Source organism: Vicugna pacos, chromosome 2, assembly GCF_048564905.1.
Source record: "Vicugna pacos chromosome 2, VicPac4, whole genome shotgun sequence".
NCBI lineage: Eukaryota > Metazoa > Chordata > Mammalia > Artiodactyla > Camelidae > Vicugna > Vicugna pacos.
The window spans coordinates 72,275,376-72,303,359 of NC_132988.1; the positions used below are offsets into that span (position 1 = coordinate 72,275,376).

Below are 27,984 nucleotides of genomic sequence, written 5' to 3' on the forward strand. Positions count from 1 at the left end.
TCCTGATACCAAAGAAAATCACTTTAATATTTGGTGGCTTTCTTCTTGGGCTTCTATTATTCCCCATTTTCTTACATGTGTAATTTTAATAGTATAAATATATTTTGTTCTCATTCACAGTAAGTAATTCCTGTTATAAACATTTTAATGGCTGCACAGTATTCCATCATGTGGATAAATCACATTTATTTAACCACTTCCAGACTGACAAAACATCAAAAGCAGAATCTGTAGAAAGAAGTAAAATTACCACATAAGGAATGCCCTATACAAATATACAATATTTAAACAGTACAGAATTAGCTATGCTCTCTGTTCTTGCTTCCATATCAAATGCTCTGTAACAGGAGGGAAAATGTCATTTTCTTATAAAAGATAAAAAGCTCCACCTCACTGTCTTACCTTCCTATTCAAGATTTTAAAAAAACTCATAAAATATTCTCAAAATATGTAAGCAGTAGTTAACTTTAAGTTTCACTTTTATACAATAAAGGATGTCACTTGGAAGAACTGTATTGTCACTTGGTAGAATAGTTTCAAAATGTGTTTATCTAAAATAGTCTGAACATAAACCTGCTGGTCAATACTGAGTTGCCATGTAACACTCTATATAGATCATAAATTTTCAAAGAATTAGGATATGAGATAATGAAAACAAAATTTATATTAATTGTAACCTTTAAAAATTATACAAACTTTTTATTTTTTAATGGAGGTACTGGGACTGAACCCAGGACCTCGAGCATGCTGAGCACACGCTCTACCACTGAGCTATACCACCAACCTCCATACCAACTTTTAAACCCTAACTTTTCTCTTGTTATTCAGGAATTTATCTCCTACTGCAGCCCTGTTCATCATATGTATCAGTGTGTTAGTGAGTGGGCATTTCATCCTTCTGCAGCTAAACTGCCCCTTCCTCAGGATGCCCCTAGCCCTGTACTGTGCCTTTTTTGATAGTTCTGTAAGTGGATTTTTAAAAAAATAGTCATTTCGTAAGTCTGTTTCCTTCACTGGATTACAAATTTCTATACAGCATGATCACTGTGTTTGCAACATGGTAAGCATTCAGTATACATTTTCGTATTTCAAACTAGTACCCCCAAAATGTATAAGGGGTAAAACAAATATCTGTAGTAACTGCAATTGTTGTTTCAAGTAAATTAAGCAAAATATAAAATAATAACTTAATAGACATCCAATCTTTGATGAGAAATTTACTACTCTGTGGCAAACACCACGCTAACTGCTTATAAACACTGGTTCACACCCAATCGATGAGGTAGGCGGTATGTCATTTGCAGAGAAAAGACTGACAGTTAGGAGTTATATGAGGTGTTCAAATACCTGTTGAGGAGCTACATACTGGGCACTGGACTAGTACTGGGGACAGAGCACAGAACAGACTCTGTCTTCTCTGGAGCAGATTTTCTGGTGGAACTTGCTGAGAACATATAAATAATGTATCAGCATTCTAGATATATACATTACTTTATATACATTATAAGCTTGGACAATGTGAGTTTATCCCTGAAATGGCCCCATTCTCAGTGTTGATAAAAATTTAAGACTAAAAAGCTGAAGCTCAAACCCTGTGACTTTGTCAAGGTAAAAGTCACCCTGAAAGGTCACTGTGACTTTGCTGGCAGTATCTAGCCTTGTGAGACTCTGACTCCAAATTCAGAGTAAACAGAAGATATTCTCAAGAGAAGATTTATAAAACAATAAAAGGAATCAGATGGGAATAAGATACTATGGGATTAAAGAAATAAAAGTTAAGGCTATAGCTTTTCAAGCCAGATATTTAGCTTGCATATAAACTTCAGTTATGAGTCGGGTGAAACCACAGTAGAAAAACAGAAGTCAGAACACAGAATGGACTCTGGCCTCTTAGCAGCTAAGGGGTGGGAAAGTCTAGGGGAAGGACAAAAGTTCCACGCACTATCACAATTCACACAGCAAAGTTACGGACCCTAGCTGCTAGGCCATTTTGAATTTAATTACCTCTCTGAAGCTATACATCTAAAGAGATACCCAGTTCAAAAATGACCAAAAAAAAAAAAAAAACCACCAGTTGCAAGTCTGAGATCTACATCTGCACCAGACACTTCCTGTGAAACGCTGAAGTTGCTGGGGACTGAGGCCTCCTCTCCCTAGGTAGGGCAGTGCAATTTAATCATTAAACCTCAAGGTCTTCACAACTAATCCCTAGTGGTATGGGGTGTCTTAGGGAAAGCTACAAAGTTTCATTCAAATAAAACTGAAGTTGAACTCAGAAAGTGAGAAGATGCTAGAAAAGGAACAAGAAAAGTCATTTTAGAAGATGCTGAGTAGACAGAAAATTGCCTTTTACTCTCATTTGAAGCAGTTTTCCCAACTACCACAATATATTATCCAAGAAATCTGAGACAAAAGGCACCAAACTATTTCCAAATGCAACAACTTACAAACAGACTGACCACAGCTCTCACGTCCCCTGAAATCTCAAGCATGCCAGGGGAAGGGAGACAACACACACCACTCGGCACACAGAGCGCCTATTTGACATAAGAAGCCTTTTATTGAGACAAGGGAAATAGTGGGCTGAACATTTTACAGGGTGAAGGAAGGCTGAGGAAACCAATCTGATTTCTTTTTCCTCTATGGAAGCGTGGGCAGCCCAAATGATGAACTTAAGTCACCCCAACATTACTATTTATACGTAAGGCAATTTAAAAAGCAAGGTCTTAACCAAAAAGCCTGCAGCTAGAATTAAAAAAAATGTCTTTTGGATAAGACTAAAAATGCTAAATTGTCTATCCAAAATCTGTACAGCAGGGACCTGTTTTCAGCAGGTAAGCCTATTTACAAGTAAGATCCTCTTACTCTTGTAACATTGTCCTGTTTTAAGAGAATACATAACCCCCATCCCCTGCAGAGTTAGTCCATAAGGTGTCTGTGACCCCACAGAAACATGGCCCTATCTCTACTAGAGAACTATTTATACTGCACTGTAAATACACATATACACACCTGCCTCGCGCCTCATCCCATAAATAGGCTATAAATGCCTTGAGTGAGGAATTATGGTTCATTATATCTTCAGTGACAATTAATAGGCACTCTCTCTCTCTCTCTATATATATATATCCTTTTTGGGGGGCATGAATACTAAATGAAAATCACTTTAAACCACCATTTACTATTTCATTTCAAACCATTAGCCATCTCTAAAATAAGAACACCAAAAGCTACCAAGTTTACTGTGGTTTTCACAATATAGTGTTTCTGAATTTTTAATGTAAACAAACATTCTTAGTTTACTAATTTTCAGAGTAATGACACAAATTTAGCATCCTCCTTGGAATGGAAAATTTGCTTGGAAGTTACTTCATTCTTTTTCTCTTTTTCAAGAGTGCATCTCGTAGCGCCAGCTGGAAGATAAAGAAAAAAATACCTAAGCCCCAATGTTCAAAGTGAATCTATGAACATCCTTACAAAGTTTTACAGTTCCCCCCAAAAAGAGAATATTAAATAAAAGATTATGAAGAATAAACCCACATTAGAAAAAGAAGATAACCAAGGCCAATGTACGCATCTTAGGTGTGTGATGGATATTAATTATTCTATTAATTCCCAAGCATCCACCACTCTCTGAGTCCTAGAAACTTCAAAGCATTTTGGGGCTGGAGGGTGGAAGCTGCCTGGCTCTTCATCTAAATATTCAAACTTTTTTTTAGTTATTGAGTCCTTGCCTTCAGCTCAGATCTGGGACTTTGTATGTCTTTGTAGACAGGCAGAATAACTGCAACACTTATGGTAGAGAAAATTAATAAGTTCATCTTAACCTAATTTGTGTGGCCTAGAAGGTATTTCTCAGACTCATCTATCTATGTCTTATTTTCTCATCCGTAAAGTCAGTTTAATCACAGTATCTGCTCATACTGTTGTATACTGATCAAATGAATTAAAAGATGGAAAGCTGTAGAACAGTTAAACCATGTGGTAAGAATCATGTATTAGCTAATACTGTTATATAACCCGGGTTATATGGATTTAATTCTACTTATTTGTGACAAAGCACAGGCTACTCTCCCCCATCCATCAGTTCCCTTTCCCCTTCACAGTCTACCACCCAAACATAAGGAAGATATATACTCCCTCCTCTTCCTTTATCTTCTAAAAATCTTCACTGCAAAGTCATCCTCTCTTTCTCCTATTGTGTGCTTTACTTTCCTCCTCTAGTCTTTTTGGAGACGCTCTGTAGTTGCACCATCCAATACAGTAGCCCTAGCTACACGTGGCTGCTGAGCACTGAAATGTGGCCAGTGCAAGCTGAGATGTGCCACAAGGGTAAGACACGCTGGATTTCAAGTAGCTTAAAAACAGGAATGTAAGATAACTCATTTAATAATTCTGATACTGATTAGACATTGAATCGACACTACTTTGGATACACTGGGTTAATAAAATATTTTACTGAAATTAATTTCACCTCTTTCTTTTTGCTTTTTAATTTTATTTATTTTTAGAATATTAATAAATTTATATATTTATTTTTGGTGGAGGGAGGCAATTAGGTTTATTTTTATTTATTTATTCACTCATTCATTTAACGGAGGTGCTACAGATTGAACCCAGGACCTCGTGCATGCTAAGCATGCACTCTACCACTGAGCTATGCCCTCCCCATTCTTTTTACCTTTTTACTTAAAAATTATATATGTGGTTTTCATTATATTTCTACTGGACAGTGTTGGTCTACAGTGAAGAAAAGAACAGAGAAAATTAGGAACCTAAAGTCAAGTTTTACAGTGAAGAGAATTTGAAGAAGATATAGGGCAAGGAAACATACATAGACATTCTGATAAATGGCAAGAAAACTGGAGAAGGAAAAAGCACTCTTGAACCAACAAGTGCACATATCCAATGAACTCTTAACTTCCTATTAAATAGAAAATTCTTTTAACTTTGAGAGAAGTGTAACTCAAGAAGTGCTGACAGGAACAAAGCAAAGCTTCTCTACCAAGCCACCAAAAGCATGCCTAAAATTAGAGGAAGTAGTGGGTGAAGGAACACCTCCAGCTAAAATGTAGCAAAGTCACTAAAAACTCAAAATGAAGCAAGGCCTACCGACTGCGTGAGTACTATTTCCTCAATTGTCAAAATCTTACAAAGGGCAGGGGAAGGATAAACTAATGAATTTAATCAATTCTACTAGGAATTTAAATTGAATTGCCAAAATTCAGACTATTTAAAATCTTAAATGGCTCCTCTCCTTTCACCTCAACTTTCAACAACTTCTATGCAAAATGCTTTATTACTTACATAATGTTGTTCAACAGTTGAGAACTAGAAAGATTAAACAGAGAGGTAGACTTTAAGTGGTACCTTCATTCAGTTCACACTGACTTGGTTCCTACACAGACAGAACATCACCCTGGAGAGCTGGCTGTTACACTTAGGCCTGACAGGCCCATCCTTGGCTAGCCATTTAGGAACGCTGGTTCAGAAAGCGGCACTACTTTACCCTTGACCTGATTTCCTAGAGAGTCTTCAGAATACGTTTAGACTTAAACGCTGGTACGTTCCCAGTAAAGGAAGATATAAAAGCACAAATTTGTTTCGCTACAATGAATTATGAAATAAGCAAACCAACAGAGCAGCCCAGGAATACCCATCAAAGACTAAAAATGGATAAAATAAAATCCCAAAGGCCTGCAAACAAAATGGCTTTGCAAAAGGGCACATATAGGAAGGATCATGCCAACAAAAGAACTGTTTGGTTTGTACCCCTTTCCTGAAACTGTTTCTGAGATATTACCACTTATTATTACTGCTTTTTGGAAAAAAGTACCAGGCAGATAATAGGCACGCAAAAATTATTCTTCAGTTAATTTTCCTATTATATTTCATAGATGCAACGTCAAGAGAATTTTAGCATAGGAATGGACCTTAGAGATCATCTAGCTTACACTCCTTTATTTACAGAGGAGAAAAAATGGACTCCCTTTGGTCAAACAGCTCAATCTCAACCAAGTCAGGTCTAGGATTTACCTGACCATTTTCCATCTCTCCAAGCTCTCCAATTACGCTCCCCATTAACCCTAAGACTCACATAATACAAGGTCTTAGAAGGCACAACTCCACTCAGATGCAGGGAAACATTAGAATGACAATGCTACTCTACCCAGACAAGCTTCAAGTTGAACTCACCTGTTTTTCTCGGAAGGAACGCTTAGTTTTTGACCGGACGCTATGACTGTACCGCATCATCATAAAATTCTTCTGTTTTTTCTTCTCCTTATTTGTGGAACTGGAAAATGGATTCATTTTGGTCTTCTTCCTCACAAATTCTTTTCGGTCTGTTCTGCCAGCCTATCAGCATACACACAAATACCACTTCAGGAGTTATCTCATCAATATACACATTTCCTCTGTGCCAGGAGCTCTACTGGATGCTAAGGACACTAACGGGGGTGGAACAAAGTCCTTGCTCCTGAGCAACTCAGTTCAGTCCAGGGGAGAAATGACCATGATGTATCATAATAGGGCAAGGAGAGCTCAGTGGAAGAAAGGGTTTTAGTTCAGCCTGGTGAGGTCGGAGGAGCCTCCGAGAAAGGGAGATCCAGGAGCTGTTTTTTTTTTTTTGCAGGATGGAGGCCTTCTTGGTTGGGGGAAGGAGGGCAAAGGTAGAGCACTTCAGGAAGTAGGAATAGTATATGCAAAAGTGCGGTGAAGAAAGGACATGAGTTTTCAAACTTATCTAAAGTTTAAGCTTCAGTACAAATGGAAAACAGAGGGTGATGTGGAGCCCGTTTGGAATGGTGCCTGAAACAAGTGAAGGTAGAGAAAATGCAGCTGGAAATGTAGCCAGGTTAAAAATCACGAACAGCAACAGTACTTGCCACAGGCAGACTCCAGCTGTCTCTGGCTTTTCTTGAATGAGTGTAAATACCCTCGGGCTTGTCTAACAGCTCTGATAATTGTCCTGAGTCCCCGGTACCAAGCACACATAGCGGTGTCTTCTGCACGCTACAGCTTGTCCTGGACGGTGGTTACATGGCTATCAAGTTGTTACAACTCACCTAACTGAACCCCTCACATCTCTGCCTTTGATGCTACGTTAATTACACCTTTATCTAAAATGTAAACATAAAATCCTGCAGTTCTGGGCCTAGATGAGTTCTGGGTCACACTTCACTTTATTTGCTTTCTGTTTGAAGAGCTAGGGAACGACAGGCCTCACTCACCATTGCGGTTGCCAGCCTCGTCTCCTTGTCGGACTTTGGCTTCTTGTGAAGGCGTTCAATGTCCCGAAGAGAAAGTAACTCACCCCTGGGGTGCAAAAACAACACAGTATGAAGCAAGGGTGGAAGTTCCTTCCCTAATACTCTCACTATCGTGTGAGCTGACTGAAGAGCTGGGGTTCGTGCTGTTTTACCTGGACTCCTCGTCACTGTCTACTTCAATACACTTCCTCTTTTGTGCCTTCCCGGGGGCAGCATCGAGTTCTTTCCTCATCTGGGCCATTCGGATTTTCTGGAAGTCTTCCTGACTTAAAACTCGGCTAGTGCTGACGGCTGCGGCTTTGGCTTTCCGCTCCTCCGGGGGCAAGCTGTTCAGCTTCTCGGACTTAAACCGCAGGACATGGGCTTAAACGGCTTGTGGCTCCAGTGAGAGCGAAGCACCCCCCAACACTTGGAACAGGAAACATCAGGACTTACGATTTCTTTCTGTTCTTCATCCGAGGAATGGTGCACATCAACCCACTCGCCATCGGCATCTTCCTCCTCACTGAGACTGGCACTTTCCCACCCATCTGTGTGAAAAGAGCTCACCGTTAGCACCCCACTTGATGTCACGTGCTCACCGTACACTGAAGAAACCAAGTGAAAGAAAATTTAGGTAATGAACCTCAAACAGATGCTCTATTCACCAAGAATTGAGCAATATTATTGTTAACTAAGCCACATCAATTTTACTTACTCAAGGCATGGAGAATAAGCACTGACCAAATACCTACCATGAGCTATAACTTTACGATCTTTTTCTAACCGTCAGGACTTTTTCTAACCGCCTGAGGCTGCACTGCTAGAAATGCAGCCCATATGGAAATGACAAGAATCATGTCTGACTCTACAGCCCACGCTCCTTCCACCAAACCGCGGCCATCAAAACTGCACCTGTTCATTCATACTGGCCACACAGCAAGCATCTAACTTGTCTAAGTATATTTACACGTTTGAGAAATTGGTGAGAAACAAGTTATTTAGAGAACCAAGATAGAAGATTTTGGTTGTGCAAGAACCCTGCAGACACCTCAATAAGGAGGTATTAGAGCCTTCCTAATGGAGCCACCACAGTCAGCTTTAAAAACCAAGGATACCTGCAGTCTCAGAGGATGCCCACATTCTGGAAGACAGCGTTCCAGCTCTTAGGTATGGCGTACACAACCACTCATGACAAGGCCCCAAATCTAGTCTCATAGCTTGCTACGCATCAGCTTGTATCCCACATGCTAACAGTTTCCTAAACTCCTCAGGACTTTGCTCACAGTTTGCATGGGAAGTTTCCACTATTCTACCATTGTTCGCCATTCATTCTAAATACAGCCCATGGGTCACCGTTTCCTTGAAGCCTTTTTTGAACCTCTGAGGTGGACCTGACACCTCTCCAGCCCTTATGACCCACTTTGCGTAAATCCTGTTAATGCTTTATTAGCTGCTTATGAAAGACCCTCAAGGGCAGGAACCATATCATTCATCTTTGCTTTGATAATGGTTGGCACATAGCTAATGCTAATGAAAGCTCTGTTGAAATAATGAATCAACAAACAGGAAGATAGGACCCTAGCAACCAATGCAACAAAAGCGAACCCTGGAAATCAGAATGGAGTTCCTCAAGCATTCTTCAACAAGTTCCCAAGAATTCTCCTTCAACAGGAGAGTTCTGAAGGATTGCCAAGGATTAATCTCATGACTTTTTTCTAGTCAACAAACAAAAATCCATTATCTTTCCCAAGTGTCATACAGCATGTCCTTGATAACAGGCAGTCGCCGTGTAGGACCTGAAAAGGCATGTCCTACATGAGAACATAAGTTCCCTCAGAGCAGGAACCATTCCCATTTGACTCAATGCTGGCAACAGCGTCTGGCACGCAGTCATTACTCAGTAAATATCCGCTGAATGAGTGTTCAAACAGCATAAACACTTCAAGACCAATACAGAACTAGTAGGGGTGATTTTGTCCAGGATAATGTTGAAATAAAAATGAACCTTCATTGTCTTCAGCATTTTCTTCTTCTTTTTCAACTTCCAGAATTTCTGCTCCTGGAATGTAATCTTTAGCATCTAGTTCTCCATATTCTTGCACTCTTGCTTCTACAGAGGCCTCTGTAGGCTTACCCTAAAGGAAAGGAATTAGTTGTCAGTAAGGTGCTTAGTTTGCAAAACACTGTTCATGAAAAGGATTCTGTAGGATTATGAATTTAGAGGGAGAATCACAAAAAATGGGAGCAAGCAAATGACAAAAATAATCCACTATGTCTTGAGTCAAAGTAAATCCCCCAGCCACAACTCTGCCCACTGTTTTCTTCTGATCCAGATAAGGAAACTTCGATATTTTAAGTCTCAAGATCACCATCTCTCTTTCCACTACATACATACATCTCTCTTCCTGCCCAACTTGAAAGAGGTAGTAACTGGGTAGGGAATAGCCTGTTTAGTTCCGGCATCGGCTACTGACTTGAAAGAGCCTGACAGGTCTCTGAGATTCAGTCATCATCAAAGAGCATATACCAACTACAAAATACTTAAGCAACAGCATTCAACCAATTTTATTCTGAGCTTAAAGAAGAAAACTACACGTAGCACCAATACTCCTAATGGAAGCAACAGAAATAGTAAAATGCAAATTGTAGGAAATTACTCTCACTGTCTGAGACCAAACCCTTCATCAACATATGTATGCTTCACCTACCCGGAGTTTCTTCTGCAACATCTGAGGGTTCAGTGTTCGGAAGAGCTGAATCAAAGTTCTAGCGGACATCGTCACATCTGGGAAATAACACCTTTAATTAGATATGTCAAAGCAAAGAATCTATTGAGGTAAAAATGAGTTATTCTATACTATTTTATCTACTAAGAACAACACACCACTTACTCTTATCTTTGTGTGATTTATACTGAGTCAGGTCTTGGAGAAGTTCTTCACTCATGGCTAGAGGACATCGAGCTGTTATCTCTTTTATAGCGTTGATTCTAGAAAAGGAAAAAATGAATTAAAAAAACCAAAACAGTAGTTTCATGTGGTTCAGCCCAAGAAGGTTTCCTAAAAATACTAAATCAAAAGGAATGTACATTGGGTTTTATAGGGCTTAGGTCTCTAAAATTACAGCATGGTAGAGAATGTCGATGGTGGGCAGCCTCAGAGGGCTTTGATTCCAGACAGTTCACTGCTACTTCCTCTACTAGTTGAATAAGGAACAATGTCATCCCAGTACAGTGCAGGCCTACCTCAGAGGCATTGCAGGTTCAGTTCCAGACCATTGCAATAAAGTGAGTCACACAAATTTTTAGTTTCCCAGTGCGTATAGAAGTTATATTTAAACTATACTGTAGTGTATTAAGTGTGCAATAGCATTATGTCTTAAAAAAGTACATATCTTAATTAAAAAATACTTTATTGCTAAAAAATGCTAGCCTTCATCTTGAGTAAGTCAGAACCTTTTTGCCGGTGGAGAGTTTGAAATAATGTGAGAATTACCAAAATGTTACACAAAGACATGAAGTAAGCAAATTCGCTTACAGACTTGTTGCACACAAGGTTGCCACGAATCTTTTATTTGTTAAAAAATAAAAACAAACAAATGAAAAAATGCAGTATCTGTGAAGAGCAATAAAACAAAGTGCAATAAAATGAGGTATGCCTGTAAATGATAGCAGCATTAATTCACCAGCTCTAGGGGAGATGGTACTAGGTCAAATAAGGAAAAGTTAAAGGTCTTTAGAGCTGTTATCCCAGCAATACTTTCCTAGGGAGATAAAAAGTGGCTGTTAAGCATTCTACTTAGTTATCAGGACAGATCAGATAATCCTTAAACCAGTTCTCACACTCATTAAGTGTTTCTGAATTAATCCAAAGGGCTACTGAACTGCCTTGGGATTAAAGAGTGATTCAATAACAAATCATTTGTTCCAGGGAAATATGGATTCAGGGTAGGAGACAGGAGAAAAAAACATTGAGACTGCCACACAAGCAGTCATTTGAAAGAGTAAAGTTAGTATTAAAAAAAAAAAAACCCAAAACCCAAAACATTGATTAGAAGGACAAATATCTTTTCTCTGGTTCCCCCATCAAAATTCTGACCAATAAATTAAAAACACATCTTCTGAGGAAGACTGAAGTATATTTTAAACTGCTTTTCCAGAGAGCACATTATAGCTGAAATTTTACATCTTGGTAATGTAAGGCAAACCCAGTATATTAAAGCCACATCCACTGCCTCCAGGCACACTTACATACCCTACTGTCATGACTTCCCCGGAGTTCTTGTCGGTAACAAAATTGTTGGCCACAGTCATGAGTACTGACTGGATGATCTGAATGGGAGTAAAAGAAGAAATGAGCACAAGTACACTTTCCACACCGACTCAAAACACTTGAGGACGAAGGCACAATAGACTACTATGGTAGAAAAACAGCCCCCCATCTTCAGTGGAAGGATCAAGACTGAGGAAGACAGACTGAAAACTACTCCTCTTTGAGTTTCAGCCTTCTTCTTGGCTATCTTTAGATTAAATTCAACTCTCTTTTAGTATGAGCTTTCAATCTGGATTTTAAAATTTCTTTGACCTAGGAAAATCCAATGCTGTTTTAATCAAAGGGATTATCAGCTTTGAAAAATGATCACTACATTTACCATTATTCTTGCCTTCCCTTCCATAAAATTTGGCAATAAAACCAGAATTCCCAACAACTTGTCCAAAACAAACTTCACTTTTTGTAGTAAATTTTTTTTCCTTCTAAAACTAAATGTCTACGTGTATCTTCTTAAGAGTTAGTGTCTGTTTTACTCAGTTTAAAAAAGGCAGGGAGAAAAGTAACCTCAGTGGAACCCAGTGGAACCCAGTAACTCAGTGGAAAAGCCACTATGATACAGTTAGTGGCACTGCTAATCATGCACCAGATCCAAACAGAAGTAAGGTTTACAAGTTCTCACCTCCGGAGGGACTAAGTGATGAGATGCTTGCGCAGCGAACAGAAGGATCTTTGTTACTTCTAAACATGTAAGAGATCAGAAGGGTCATAGTCGGTCTATTGCCCTATTCTCAGGACTACAGCAAACACGGCAAGCACACGCTACTGCTGCTTACTCTGCCTGGAACACCCAGCCCTCAGATGCCGCACAGCTCACTCCCTCGCTGCCTTCAGTCCCTGCTCAGTTGCTGCCTTATCAAAGTGTCTTTCCTTACCACATAATCTAAAATAGAACCCACCCCAGCACTCCCTATTGCCCTTACTTTGCTTCCTTTTTCCTCAAAATATTTATCTTCACCTGAACATACTGTATACAGCACTCTCTCTGTACCTCCCTCTAGAATGTAAGCTCTATGAAGGTAAGGACATTACTTTGTGTTCACTGGTGTCTAACGCAGTGTCCATACTAGAAATCACTGAGTAAATACAAACACAGAAACACACCATTCCTTCAAAGGGGCAATAGATATAAAGAACAAGGCCTCTGGCAAAATAAAGAAGTGAGGTGAAGCCTAACTTGTCGTTAATTTGCTTAGTGACTTGGGTCTTTCTTTTATGCTGTTTTTAATTAAGAATACAAATGAGAGCAGTAAGATGAAATCTTGCTATCCATTACAAAGATACAGTAAAAGGATAAAATTCCTTTTTAGAATTTTCCACATGAGTATTTATGGTATTACAAAAAGACTTGCTTTGAGAAACTGGTTTTTTATTTTGCGCCACCCCCTACCCCCCAATAACTTTCTCAAGTTGATGAGCAGAACAACTACCCCATTGCAGACTCTGGAAAGAAAACACACAGATTTGTTGTCTTGGAAATAGAACACACTTCCTCCTAACTCCTGTCTTTAATAATTCTAGAACAAAAGACTCCGGGAGGTTGTTACTACCCCAAAGCCGTGAAAGGAACATGGCAAGTGGGAGGCTTACCTCTTTGGTGGGGCTGCAGGAACCTCTGCACAAAGGGGTAGAAGTTGAAGAGAAAAAGCTGTGGCAAGAAGAATGCACTGACTTTAATACTCATGTAGCTAGGCTGTAGAGTTTAACTTCCCCCTAATGCAATTATATCACCACGTTCAACTGAGTAGGAATAGTTTTTTTACTTTTTTTTCTCCAACAAGCATTCATGTCCCAGGGTGAATCTATGTTCTGATTAACCAAGGAAAGGAAGGCTATGTTGCTATCATTATGTCAAGAAAGAAGGAGTGTATGCAGAATAAACAAGGCGGGAAAAAAGGCAACCAAAATGCAACATCCTTCCACTTTTAAAATTGGTATGGCTGCAAAATCAACTTTTTACTCTTCAAAGATAAAGAGAACTACAGGAAGGAACAGCATTGCTATTAAAGCTCAAGGAAAGGACAAAATAGTAATTCAAATCTGAATAGCATCTAGTATAATCTGATCACCAAAAAACCCAGACATCTGGTTTTATTATTGGATACCAGTCCAACTACATTGGAGGAATTACTCTGAGCAATTATCCTGAGCTCCATATGTTAGACACAAAGCACTCACATTCTGGAACCTACCTAAATAAAGGTGACAAGGACCTAGTTATTAAAGCCTTCAAGAAGAGGAACTTTGAAGATGGCCTGGTCTTTTTCAAAGTTCATCACGTGAGAATGAATTTTTTATTTTTCTACTTTAGCCACAGAGCAAAACCAGGGCTAAAGAAGTAAAAGGGAAAACGTGGGGTCAATATAAAGGTGGATGTTCAATTGTGGTCAGCTGTGAAACTGTGGTATCATTTCCATCAAGACACACTTAAATTACAAATCAAACATAAATTTAAAAAAATACAAATTTTATTTTCCTATGGAGCTCAAATTCAGGTATGACTTGAAATTGCTACACAAATGTAACAAGAATTGACCTGGTAATCCTGCTTTAAAACTGCAGCTCATGGAGAAAAAGCAATTTAATCACTAAAATGTTAAGTTTTTCTGAGAGAAAAGGAACAAATGCTTTCACTCATGTCTACTTTCATTTTTACCTTGATATATGTCTACATTATTTTATTTTCAGTAAAGAAGCCTGTTTTCTTGTTTTATTTTTTTATTTAAGAAAAACTTTTTGAAGAAAGCAACACATTCAGTGATGCTCAGAACAGCACTAGTCACAAGAGCAGAATGATAGTGATTAACCCTAAGAGTCATTTCTTTACGGCCTGAATTTTTGGAATCTCTCCTTTTCAACAATGGCAGTTAGTCTAAGAGTATGTGTGAAGTTTCCATATGTATACACCACATATTTATATATAATACCACCAAGGAGCTCTGGCAATCTAACTGAACATAAAATGAATGACCAGAGAATATAGCTTTGCTAGCACGACAATCGCCTGCTAGAGTAGTGTGGAAGTCAGGAAAACCGTGATGGGGTGAATTGCAAAATGCAGTAATAGCCAATAAAAATATCTGGGTTATGATGGCTCAGAAAAATGTGTATGTCAAACAAAGTTACATAAAAAGTAGAACACAAAATAGTCTGTCCATAAACTGAACACATGTAGAATTTAACATCCGTACTTACTGATAAGAAAACAAAGTGATTAAAAAAAATAGCTATTTTCAGAGTGGAAGATTTTATTCTTCTGTAAATTGTATAGGTTTAAATGGTTTAGAGGGATACTTCTGCTCTACCTTAGTGGCTTTTCTTTTAACCAAGAATAATTTTACTTCTAATATTTACCAAGAGAAACATAATGTAATCCAAACCTCGTGAATTCCCACCAATCTGGAGATGAGGTTCATGAGCATCATCTTCACTTCAAACCTCTCCTTAGAGGCCTCGAGCTGCTTCAGTAGCTTCTCTGCAAAATCTGGAAAAGAGGGTATCACATAAGTACACTGTGGGCCCATGGTCTGTACAACATCATCTAACAGGTGTAGAGAAAGGCAGTAGTTTGATCACTGACTCTGGTATGGCTGTGCCTGAAATCACTCTGCAGAACCACGCTGGTTAAAAATAGCATGACAGAAGGTGAAAAGATTCACACACAGGTGAATAACCTTCAATGACGCCCAAAGTTAAGTCTTATGGATGCTGAATATTTTTAGCATCCACATCCTGATTGATTCTTTGACAAATGTTCTACTTAACAGTTCTCTAGGGTCTTGCTTCCCAAAGTGTGGTCTGCAGAACACCAGTAGTTCTCCACCTGTTAACGTGTTAGAAATACTGAACCTCAGGACCCAGTCCCAGACCTACTGAATCAGAATATGTACTTTAACAGGATCCAAAGGTGATTTGTACGTTCCTCAAAGTTTGAAAAACACTGACCTAGAGGAGGGGTCAGCAAACTTGCTGTACACTGGAGTACAGAGAGCATTTAAAAGCCCCAGTGCCCAGCCATACCTCATACTGACTAATCAGCCTCTGGGGATAACAGGACCCAAATACCAGTATAGTTTTATAAATTCCCTAAGTGATTCCAATGTGTACTCTAGTTTGAGAACTAGTGTTCTAGAATAGGGTTCCCGAACTTTTGGTTTACAAAGACCAATTTAAAAAAAAAAAAAGAACAACAAAAGATTGTCAATTTTTTACTTGGTCAAGTACAACTGACCACTATTGTGTTATTAAAGGCAAGAATTGCAAAGAGTTGTTCCTCTACATTTTTCTTGTTTTACTGTGGACTGGGAATCACTGCTTCAGAACATAATTCTCTAGGTTACAACCAACTAGTAACAACCAAGCATTTGTTGACTGTTAAGTGCCAAGGATTTTATATTCCCTGGTAACCTTGAAGGAAGGAAACTATTTAGGTAGACAAAGCCAACAAGGAACTTGGAAAGTCATAATTATAGTACCTTGGGGATCATGAATCAAGTGAATAGCTGAAAAGTTGAACACCTCTGGCTTTCTCTTCTTCTTTTGTTTCTGAAAGAAAGGGAGAGCAAACATTTACATTCTGAATTACAGTGATGAGGCCCTTGGGACTAAATGTGCTAATGTGCTCAAGCCTGTTATCAAGTCCACCACACTATTTAAAAAGAAAAAAAAAAAAGTCTTTGTTCCAAAAACCTTTCTTTCAACTGGAAGAACTAAAGGAAGTTTTTGTCTTTTAAGATTAAACCTTAAGAATTTAGCATCTGTGAGACTTAAAGGAATTTGGAAATAGAAACATTAAAAAACACACAAGGGCCAAATTAATGATTTTCAAATAATCATACAAAACACAAATGTACTTCATTTGCACCCTCTTCTGAAAAGACATGTCTAGCAAAGATACCCTAATACAGGCTATTGTGACCAAAACAAATGAAAGATGAATTTAATCAAAATAATTCATTCAAGTCAGATTTTGCTACAGCTGAAAACAACGATTTATCTAAAAAATTAGTGCTGGGGGTGGGGGTTTAGCTCAGTGGTACAGCGTGTGCTCTTAGCACGTACAAGGTCCTGGGTTCAATCCCTAGTACCACCATAAAAATTTAAAAATATTAAAATAAAAGATTAGTGCTTAAAAATTCACCACACGTTTCTAAATCTTTCAAAAATGCTATTTTATTTTTTTTAAATTCTTAAAGGCATTGGCTAAAACCCACATATTCTGTGTTCTAATGATTCCTACCTCATTTCCCAGGTACAAATCTCACCTTGAGCACTTTCATAGCCTTTTCCAACTTTTTCTTGTTTTTGGAGCTTTTCTTCCCTGTGGCATACTGCACTAGCAGGTCTCTTGCTGTTGGTCCTTCATCCTAAAGAAGAAATAACTTTGTAAAACTGTAAACAAGGAAAATCTACATAGAAAAAAGAGAGTAATCCTTTCAATCACTTGTTTGTATTATACTCTTTGTATGCAACTATTAAAAATAAACGCAGCTTTAAAAATTCAAAAAAAATTTGCCCAATGTGCGTGAATAGGCACATACAAAGATTTTCACTGCAGCACTGATTCTTGTTTTTATATTTTGCTTTTAGCTTATTGAAGTACAACACCCAGACAGAATGTAACTTTGTTTTTATTTGAAAAAAGAAACTGGAAATAATTATTTATCAAGAGGAAAATGCTTAAACTATAGTACACTTGTATTTTATGGAGCCTAAAGAAATGAGGTAGATCTATACGTACTAATAGAAGAATATCTAAATGCATTGGTACATCTATATATGTCATCACAAAGAAAGCAGGTTGCAAAATAATACATATATTATTTATATATATTTCAAAGACCCACATAAGGCAATATGTGCACACATCCATATATAAATGCATGGGAAATGAAATGGTTATCTATGAAGGAACTGGGAAGTGGAAGTAAGAAAAGATCAAGAAAATTTTTATTGCATCTATAGTATCTGAAATTTTTTATAATAACGTATTATTCATACATTATTTAATAAAGTAATAACATAACAAATTAAAAGATGTTATTCCATACTCCAGTATCTTGTTACCAAAATGCTAAAATGGAAAGGGTTTTTTTCAAATTTCTTTTTAATCTTAATAAAAATATTTTTAATAAAGAAAATTTCATGACATCATAAATCCTGATTTTTCCTTTTAAAGATGCTTTACTACTCTTCTTCCTTCCTCTACTCTCAACTTCCATGACGTTGACACTCTACCACAAAAACATGGCGGCAGTAATTAGTAAGTTTATATAGTAAGATACAGGTATAGCTTTAGCACTAGGAACAAGGCTGAATGAATCTAAGTTTTATTAGTTATCTAACCAATCTTACTGAACTTAAGTGATAAATTCTGAGTAGAATAAAATCTCAGCATGGCAGAACTCAATAAAAGATAAAGGTAGCATCTAAGATAGCATGTAAGTTGCTTTCTAACTTGAACAGTCATGGCTTTTACAATCTGTACTGAGAACACAAAAATAAAACCTGATAAACTGCAAAGTTCAGAAGTATCTTTGGTTAAACTAACCTCAGATTCTGAGTCACTGTCCTGTTTCTCCTCTTCATCTTTTCCAAGAAAGAATGTCAAAGCAGCAACTAGTATCTAAAGGCCGATTCAAACAAAGTCAATTACTCATCCCAGCTGACAACAAAGAATACTTCTGCCTACATTTTACACATGCATATGAACTAGGATTGAAGGGGAAGAAAAAAAAAAACAAGAGTGGTGGGCTCTGAGCTCACTTTTCTTAGCCAGGCTCTACATAGTTATTCTTCAAGTAGGCAGTTAAGGAACTTCTACATCTCTCACAAAAATAATGGTACTATAGCCCTTCTAAAAGTCAAACATGCCCTTAAATTTCTTTCAGCTGTGTCTGAACCTGATAAAAGAATAGTTAAAAATCACAGGAAAAAACAAACAGTAAGGCTATCATTTAATACAAAGAATCTTTAAAAACTCATAATTTGTTTGACTCCTCTAAAACACAGGTAAACCAGGGAAGCAGTCTGAGTGCACAGAGAGCATGACTAAAGACAAACAGCATGTCTGCACACCACCTCCTCCTCGCACAGCCATCTCCTTCACCTGCTAACGGGAGAAACAGACTACTCACAGACCGCGCCACCGCCCAGCCCCACAGGCGCTCACCTTAGTGACCTTAGAGAAACACGCTGTTGTGATCACATTGACAGTTTTGGCATCATTCCTGGGGAAAGACAGTTGAGTGTTTCAAAGTAAATTTGTATTCTACTGTATTTGATAGCATAGACAATGGCATAAAATAAACAGTATAGTAAATATTGCTGACATGTTAAAATTCATAGCTCGTAATATTTCAAAAAACCATGGGTTGCTAAATAGTCAGCCACAGGTGAACATTTTAATTCAATTTTAGCCCAGTCTTGCATCAGAAAATCATGCAGCCATTAAGATGGATTTCTTTTGAAGAATTCTTAATGTCCTACAAACCTACTCAAGATAACTGGAAAAAAACCCAAAATGAAAACCTACAATATAGCAAAATTCCAACCACATTTTAAAATTCACTTTAAAGAAAAGACAGGAGGAGATATAAAATATTAACTGTGCATGTATCTAGGTGGTAGGACTATCAATAACTAAAAAAACTTTCTTTCTCCAAATTTTCTGTTGCAAAGAATACTACTTTTATATTAAAAAAATTAGTGAATAAGAAAAGCAAGAGACATCAGTTGGGGGCACTGTACCAACAAACCAAATTTTATGAAACATGATAATTTACATACACAGAAAAAATTGACTTGAAAATCTCCAAAAAGCAGAGAAGAGCCCAGATTTCAGAGTCAGACAGATCTGGGTTTGAATTTCAACTGTGACTTTTATTGGCTACTAAACGTAAGCTCATGAACCTATAGGTTTCATTACCTATAAGATGGAAATAATCCCAAATAAGCTGCATTACAGTTCTGAAGGTTGAGCGAGGTAAGGCAAAGTGCAAGTGCTCAAGAAATGGTAGCCAATGTTGTTAGCCATTTGGATTGCCTCTGTATTTTTTACTTCCAACTTAATCCAGACAGGGATGTTAAAGAGCTCAGGATCAAGAAAAATCATTGTGTATGTGCTCTGCAGTCATTACAAATGAATAAAGGACTATTTCTTGAGACAAGTACATATATATTACCAGATGTTTCTTCTGTAGAGCTCAATCATCACATCCAGAGATATCTTGGCTGCAGTCGCATTGCTGTCTCTTAACATGGTGTACATGAAATTCTGTAACACCTGGAGAAAAAAACAAGAACGAAGACTTAATACATTGATGGCACAATGCTGCAAACATGACAAACAAAAGGGTACTTACTATATTCACTTTATTGTTCTTGTGTTTTGCATTTATATTCTTGATATCAGTCACAATATGAGTATATAAAGTCTGAGAAAAGAAACAAAAACATACACGTGTTTACCAACATTTCTAACCTTGCTCAACTTGGAGAAAAGTACAAATGTACGGGAGGATATAATTTTACCCACTTTTCATTCTATCACAAAAGAGACCAAAAACAAATAAAACAAGTAAAACAGAAAGAAGCAGCTAAGCAAAAAGAAAGTTACCCTCAAAAGGTTATAAACATGGAGTTACCATATGATCCAACAATTTCACTCCCAGTTATATACCCAGGAGAAATGAAAATATATTTCTAACCAATGTTCATACAAATATTCGTAACAGTATTACTCATAATAGCCAAAAAATGAAAACCCCAAAAGCCATTAACTTGTGCATGAATAAACAAAATGTAGTATAACCAATGAAATATTTTTTAAAAATTTATTTTTTTATTGAAGTATAGTTGATTTACAATGTTTCAGGTATACAGCGAAGTGATAGTCATATATATATATATTTTTCAGATCCTTTTCCATTATAGGTCATTACAAGATATTGAATATAGTTTCTGTGCTATACAGTAGGTCATTATTGTTTATCTATCTTATATATAGTAGTGTATATCTGTTAATTCCAAATTCCTAATTTATCTCTTCTCCCCTTTCCCCTGTGGTAACCATAAATGTCTTCTATGTCTGTGAGTCTATTTCTGTTTTGTAAATAAGTTCATTTGTATCATTCTTTTTGATTCCACATGTTAGTGATATAAGATATACAGACGACGAAATATTATTTGGCAACAAAAAGTAATGAATGAAGTACTGACCCGTGCTACAATATGGATGAAACGTGAAAACATTACACTAAGTGAAGGAAGCCAGTCACCAAAAAAATCACATATTATATGATTCCCTTTACATGAAACATCCCAAGTAGGCAAATCTAGAGAGATCAAAAGTACAGTGGTGGTGGCCCAGGGCTGGGATAGATGAAAGGATGGAAATTAACTGCTAATGGGAATGGGCTCTTTTTCAAGATGCTATAAACGTTCGAAAACTGACTGTGGTGATGGTTGCAAAACTCTGTGAATATACTAAAAACCACTGAATTGTACACTTTAAATGGATGAATTATAGCTCAATAAAACTTAAAAAAAAAAAAAGAAAGAAAGAAAGTCGCTCCATTTACCAAGCCCCTAACTGCAGGCGAGACAATACTGGAATTTATACAAATATCACTGTACCCAGAAATATGCTCCTCTGGATCACTTTTATTCCACAAGTCAGACCAAGAAGTACAACTGCTAAAATCAAATAGTTATAGTCTCTTAATACTTTGGGGAAAAAAATTAAGTTAATGAATGTATACTTAAGTTTCTCTTTCTTAAATTTCTTTCATAAACCTTTAGCTTCTGGTCTTATCTATATAAGCAAACACAGTCACAGGGAAATATTATAACAAAAAAAGTCAGTTTTTGGAGGGAAACAATGGGAGTGCTTATAGCCATGCTCTGATTTAGCTTTAGCTAGTCAGTACATGCAGTGGAAAAGGGCAGCCAGGCTTCCTGGGCATATGTTCCTGCCTCACCACTCAGAAGCTGAGCGATCCTGGGCAAATTATTCTCTCTGTGCCTCAGCCTTTTCATCTGCAAAATAATAATAATAAACCCTACCTCACAGCGCTTTGTGGGTAAACAAATAAATCCATAAAATGCTCTGAGAATGGTAACTGGGCAAAAAGTAAGCACTCAATAAATGCTATTGCCACCATACTGCATGCACATAATGGTTGATTTTTTTCCTATTTTTATGTATCCAATAATATGAAGAACAAGAAGTTAAGAGACTCCAAACTCTACAAGTTTTATGTCACTGCAAGGAAGACTGAGATACAGGGGAGAAAAAAAAGCAATTTTGTTTTTTACCTTTCGCAGAAGCTTATCGTGACAACGCAGAAGTTCAAAGAAGAGCTCCAGCAAACTTGATGGATCGATGAGATTCTTATTTCTCAGCAAAATCAAAGCTTTGCAAAATGTCTCAGGAAGGAAAAGAAAACATACCATAAGATAATAATAAAGGTAAGACGAGAAAATGGAGCAAGTATATCCTGGAAGTGCTTAATCACTTCCACTGATGAGGCACTACTCTAGGCACTGGAACAGAACATCCTCTGCCCTCATGGACCTTACACGGGGGTGGAGCAAACGAGGGGACAGACAAGCAAGTAAGCATATGTCTCACATTCAAATCTGTCACTAGGAAACATAATTGATACCTGGTGACTGAGGGAGGGCTCCTTTACACAGGGAGGTCAAGGAAGGGTCAACATATGATAAAATTCTAGTGATCAATGAATCCACAGAGATAAGAAAGGTGGGTAACAATAATATAACACACTAATTTGGAATAATCAGTCTGAATCTGTGACCTCACAAGGCATTCTTCTGAAGTACTGTTGGTAGTAAGAATGGCCCAACAGCAGCCAGAGCGGTCTTGCTTAACATTAATTTTCCTAAGTACCCTTAGCCCCCAAAATGTTGACCTCTAATAGTATTCTCTATTAGATGGAACAAGTAATCCTTGGAGAATAGTTGATTGCAACTCTTGGGGCAGAAAGTGAGAAAGGATTTGGAACTATTTCTGCCAGGATGCAAGGATGCTTTCAAGATGTGAGGATGCTTTCAAACACATCAGGGGCCTTGCTAAAAGGACTGGCCAAGTAGTGACAATTTGCACATAAAACATAAAAATAAAAATAGTAATGCTTAAAAAAGAAATGGATAAAAAGTGCATAAAAGATAGTTACATCAAAGAAAGAGAAGTAAGAAAATTTCATGTTATTGACTTTGTTAAGTAAATGTTAATATAATTGGGCATTTTGTTTCTTCTGGAGAAATATAGTCTGTGTATATCTACGTAAGCAAGAAAGAGTGAACAAAATTTGGGAATGATTCAACAAGTCCTGGAAAAATAGCAAATATGCTAGGAAGAAAGAAAGTCCAGCAGTTGATAAGGATTGGTGGTTATCACAATAGCTAATTAAAAAGTGGATCCACCACTGTGTTTTAAATGATTCCTCTAAAGAGGAATGCTAATGACACAGACTCAATCCCTTGTTTCCTAGCAATCTAAGTATTTTTAAAAACCTACTAATCATCATAAAACACTACAAAGAAATATATACATATTTATTTCATAATGCCAGCAGATTATAATTTGGTTGGGTACTGTTAGCACACAAAACTTTAAAAAAAAAACTAATTATTACTTGGAAAGACACTAAGTCTCTACACTAAAAATCTCAAGTCCATATGATCCACAAGGACTTGAAAATTTCCATGTCATAAATGAAATTCTTCTGTAACAGTTCAAGTTTGAAGTCTCTTAGGCTGTGCTGCCAGGTCCTGTGTCCCAACTGAGTCAATCAGAGACTCCAACCTTGGCTCTTATGAGATGGTATTCTTTTTCTTGTGGGCCTAATCAAATAAAATCCTAGAGAAGTACAAAAGTAGAAGAATTACAGAAAGCCTGGGAAAATTTAAGAATAAGAAACAAAGTTGAATCTATATACTCAGCACTTTTACAAGTTTTGGTATAGGATATTAGTATGTTTTGTGTTCTTAATATTTGTGTAGTTCTACCAGCTGTAAAGGTGCTTGAAAAACTCATGTATGAAAATTTGAAAATGTCTTAGGTTGGGTGCACTAGAAGCAGAGCCCATTTCATTACAGTGGTTTGTTCAGGGTGTGTCCTCTTCTCAAAGGGAAGTAAAGGAAGCAGGATAGGGAAGAGAAAAGCTGAGCATCGATGTGTCCTTGGCTGGAGACTAGCTTTAGTCTGATCACAGAGAAGCCCTGGGGAATAAACTACAACACAAAGTTGGGAGAAGGGGCTGGGCTTTTGAAACTCTCGGTCAGTCAGATACCACGTATGGAGGGCCACTTCCCAGGTGCTAGGGCTCCCATTTAGCTGAACACGGTGCTTCAGAGAAAGGGCAGCTGGGGGCCATTAGCAGCCAACATTCCCCGCAGGTAGGAGAAATGCAAGCACTGGCCAGGACCCAGTATCAACCACTATGGTAACTGTTTAAATGCTCAAACTGGCTACTTAATGGGTAAGTGTATAAATTAAACATCATAAAACCTGTAACTTGTAATTAGGGTTCTTCATGCATGTGAGATCTGAAGGATGACAAGGAATCACCTATTGTAAAGAGGGAAAGGTGCATCCTGGCAGGATGAGCATGCCTGCAGAATAGAGAGATGAGAGAGAGGAGTGGAGCAGAAAAGGAGATAAGGTTAAAAACACAGGCAGGAAGATCATGTAGGGACTTACACGCCAAGTTAACAAGTCTGACTTTTATTCTAAGTGTAAAGAAGAAGCCACAGAAGGATTTTAAGGAAGGGGTGACACATTCTGATTTATTTTTTTAAAAAGATATTTAGCCAAGAGACTGTTCTCATGTAAACACATATTACATGAACACAGCGTAATTTATCAATCCAAGTACTGGTCCTACCATTCGAAGATCTGGATCCAAGACAGTGTGGTTGTAGGAGAGAAGATCTTTCAGCTCTTGAGGAAAGTTGCTTAAATGTTCTGGATAACAGTGACCAATCTGTAACAAAGCAAAGGCTCTTCTGAAGTTTTTGTTTCTCTCCTATAATTCATATGCACATATTTAGGATGTTCTGCAAAAGGAGAATAAAAGGCTGTTTCAAAGAAGTAGATGGTTCCAAATCATCTTTCTCTTCTACACGCTAATTTCTCTGGCCCCTTTCATATTTCCACTAGTCTTAGCAAATCATGTGTGACATGATTTAGAACCTGCTTTTAGGATGAATTTGAAGAAAACAAATAGCTTGAAAGCTTTGTCTGGTTGGCTCTGTGAAAAGCTCTAGTGACATCCTCTAACTCAACATTAGGAAAAATTAATATTTGCAAAAAGGGAAACTTACTTTTTTTTTTTTAAATTAAGCTTCCACTCCCAAATGGAATGAGGTTGGGAATAATATTCTGCAAGCTGTGTGTAACAACTGCTCTTTGTTCTACTCAAAGATTATTTTTCTTACCTGTGCCATAAACATCACCAGCTCTGCCAGTTCTTTACTGGGTTTGTTTGGTTGTAGTTTGAAAATCTCCACATTGGATCTGTAGTGATTATACTGCTGTAGAAACTGTAGAAAAATAAAATTTAAATTGATTACCTTCTATTATATGTGCTTTCTCAGCACAGAATGAAAAATTACTCAGAAGCTTTTGATAGTGGCGCAGAGAAAAAACAGTGGCAAACTCATGTAGAAACAGTTTTCCTTATCTGTGTTCTTCAAAACGAATTTTGAAAAGTCTGAGTACATCATGGATAATCTACAGACCCTTTCACTTAGAAATTTAGGTAGTATCATACAAAGAATAGAGAAACAAGAGTCAAAAACTCAGATCTGGCCCTATTCTGCCATTTACTATCTAAATGACCCCTCTTACATTGTCTATGTATCTAGAGCACCCACAGCTGCAGAAAAATACTGGGTTAGAAAATGTAAGTTGTATCTCAAGTACACAAAGCTCTCCAGTCAAAATTCCCCTGTTCTTTTTAATAAGTAAATATTTTATTCTGGAGCTCTAGATGTGTTAACAGCCAAAAGCAATAGACATACAGAAATAATAATAGCTTCCACTTATCAGCACTTGCTATGTGTCAAACCCATCATGTACATTATCTCATTTAATTATGTTTAATCCTAACAACAATCCAGTAATTTAATGTTGGAACTCACCAGGCCTCAGTTCTATGCCCCACAGGTACTCTCCACGCTTAGCCCACGGTTTTAAACTCTGTGTGTGTGTGTGTGTGTGACAGAGAGAGAGAAACAGACAGATCCTCACTGTGAGAATGAGTAATTCTTTATGTTACCAGCCCTAATTGGTTCACTGAACTCCAAATTCATATATTCAATTGCCTGTCTGACATGTCTATTTAGGTGTCTAAAGACATCTTAAACTTAGCCTGGTCAAATATAACCCTTGATTTTCTCAACAAAACTGCTAGGCCTACAGCTTTCTCCAGCAGTAGGAGTCAAGAGAGAGACCTGGAGCCCCAACATGTTTCAGGCAACACCCTACCTCTCTTGGCTCCACAATACCGTCAATAAGTGAAGAGAGAGCCCCATAACTCAGTGTGCTCCCGGCAAGATCCTCACCCCGTCGGTTGACAGGAATTATAACATAAGATTCATTAAGTGTTACCGACTAGTTCAAGTTAGAGGTTTCAGAAAAGGCTGAGAAACTTGTCTGGAAGTTGGAGAGTGGGGGCAGGCCATCTGTTTCTCTACCTCTATGAGGTCGGGAGATAAACTCCAAAGCAAAATGAGATCTTCTAAAGGATTTTTCCGTGGCAGCGGGGTCTACAGAGCAGCTAGAAAATCCAAAGGGCAGCAGATTTCCAAGAGGTGGGGAACGAACTCTGAAGCATGCCTCTTCCTTAACCCATTTTCTCCTCTCGAGGAACCCCTGAACCTAACAGCTGAACACGCGGCACGCCAGGATCCCAGCTCCACTCCACGCCTCCCTCCAGCCAGTGTCTCAACCTGCCGCGCCCCAGCGTCTATAGAGTTTCCGCGCCGCATTCCCACCTCCTCGATGTAGGCCGGCGGGTCCCGCTTGATCAGATTCTGTAACTGCGGCAGGTTGCTGGGAAGCTTGTTGTTGTTTCTGCTAGACATGTTGGCTGCAAACTGGCTCCACGGCGAGCAGTTTTAAGAAAACCCACACCGCTGGTAACCCCCAGCCGTCTCAGCGTGGAATCGTGCTTCCGAGTATGGCCGGAAACTACGCATGGGTAACTCGGCGGGCGGCGCCATCTTGGTTCGTAAAGCGAGCTTGACTACGGGAGCTTCAAAGTGTCAAAATTACTCTCACTGCCGAAATGTTCTGGAACGCTTTAAACCAAATTCCCCCTCCGCCCCCCCGCGGCTAACCAATGCTACTGCCTAGCGTTTCTGAAATAATCTGAACTGCAAACTTTTTTTCACACACATTAGTTTTTCAACCCGACACTCCTATGAAACGGATAAATGAGAACTAATAGTTATTTTATCTATTTATTTTTTAAATCCCACAGTTAGAAGCTAAAAATACCCGTGCCAAGTAGATAGCACTATCCCATTTTAGAGAGGGGAAAAGAGATCAATGACGAGTGTAAATTAGTTTTCCTGTGTAATTTTAAATACTTGTTTCTGTTTTGTTTTTAATTGTTTCAATCCAGCGTGACCCAGATAAGGGAAAAGGGTGCAAACTGGATAAAATGTGGTCATGTTGATCGGCTTAAATTGCAAATAAATTTGTATTTAAAAGCCAACTACTGTTACAATCTTTGTCAGTACTCTTCATCCAGAGTTTTAAGTTCGGATCCTGGTGAGAATACATTTCCACAATTTCACAGTGTGCAAAAATAAGTATGTGGTGAATGAACTAATGAAATAGGGTGTTGTTAATATAGAAAGACATTTAATCACTCACCCTGTGTCAGGCACTGTTTCAAGCACTTCACTTGTATTCAATCCTGAGAACAGTCCTCTAAAATAGAAATTATCTGTACTTCGCAGATGAGGAAACAGGCTCAGACAAGTTGACTGCCTAAGTTCACAGCAGGTGAGGAAGCTGGTATTTCAGTCTAGGCAGTCTTGACTGTAACTAGATGAGAAAGGGATAAGTAGCCAGATAGTTGTCAGCTGGTAAGCTTGTCTGGCATCGGTAGACGGACAGTGGTATTCCCCTGCTTGACATGGGTAATTTCACAGAACACCAACTTCAGTCCAGATCATCTGTAGCCATGTTGGAATGAACCAAAACAAGACAACTCTGTAGTCACATCTAGGCACAAACAAATTCAAGAACGCTGTTCAAACCACGATTAGTTATTCAGTCACATTTGGAAAATGACTATTCTATTTATTAATCGTTGGATCAGGTACTTGTGACATTATTAAGAGGTAAATGTAATCAGTAAATC

The 27,984-nt window shown here is 38.0% G+C and overlaps 1 protein-coding gene across 2 annotated transcripts; it reads right to left on the reverse strand.

Moving 5' to 3' along the window:
* On the reverse strand, positions 1–26,845 carry SDAD1 (SDA1 domain containing 1). 2 transcript variants are annotated; one of them, XM_006198243.4, is made up of 22 exons: positions 26,606–26,845; positions 25,046–25,150; positions 24,493–24,591; positions 21,899–22,009; positions 19,945–20,016; positions 19,765–19,865; positions 18,753–18,810; positions 18,132–18,206; positions 16,846–16,947; positions 16,057–16,126; positions 14,962–15,065; positions 13,172–13,229; positions 12,204–12,262; positions 11,507–11,583; positions 10,145–10,242; positions 9,962–10,038; positions 9,259–9,388; positions 7,707–7,801; positions 7,424–7,614; positions 7,233–7,317; positions 6,196–6,357; positions 1–3,413 (listed from the first exon to the last, which is right to left on the reverse strand). In XM_006198243.4, exons 1-22 carry the CDS (start codon positions 26,693–26,695, stop codon positions 3,366–3,368), a joined length of 2,067 nt encoding a protein of 688 aa, XP_006198305.1. In that variant the 5' UTR covers positions 26,696–26,845; the 3' UTR covers positions 1–3,365. The 2 variants fall into 2 exon arrangements, with proteins under 2 accessions (XP_006198305.1, XP_015106571.1); XM_015251085.3 differs by having other exon boundaries at positions 24,493–24,664; positions 26,606–26,825.
* Between the last annotated feature and the right edge of the window lie 1,139 nt (positions 26,846–27,984).

Bases quoted from the DNA above. Each gene is read 5' to 3' on its own strand.
- SDAD1 (XM_006198243.4), bottom strand. From the start codon at position 26,695: ATGTCTAGCAGAAACAACAACAAGCTTCCCAGCAACCTGCCGCAGTTA. The intron at 11,584-12,203 runs GTGAGAACTTGT...ACTCCCATTCAG, and splicing joins ATCACTTAGTCCCTCCGGAG to ATCATCCAGTCAGTACTCAT. The intron at 9,389-9,961 runs GTAGGTGAAGCA...CCTTTCCTTTAG, and splicing joins TGTTGCAGAAGAAACTCCGG to GGTAAGCCTACAGAGGCCTC.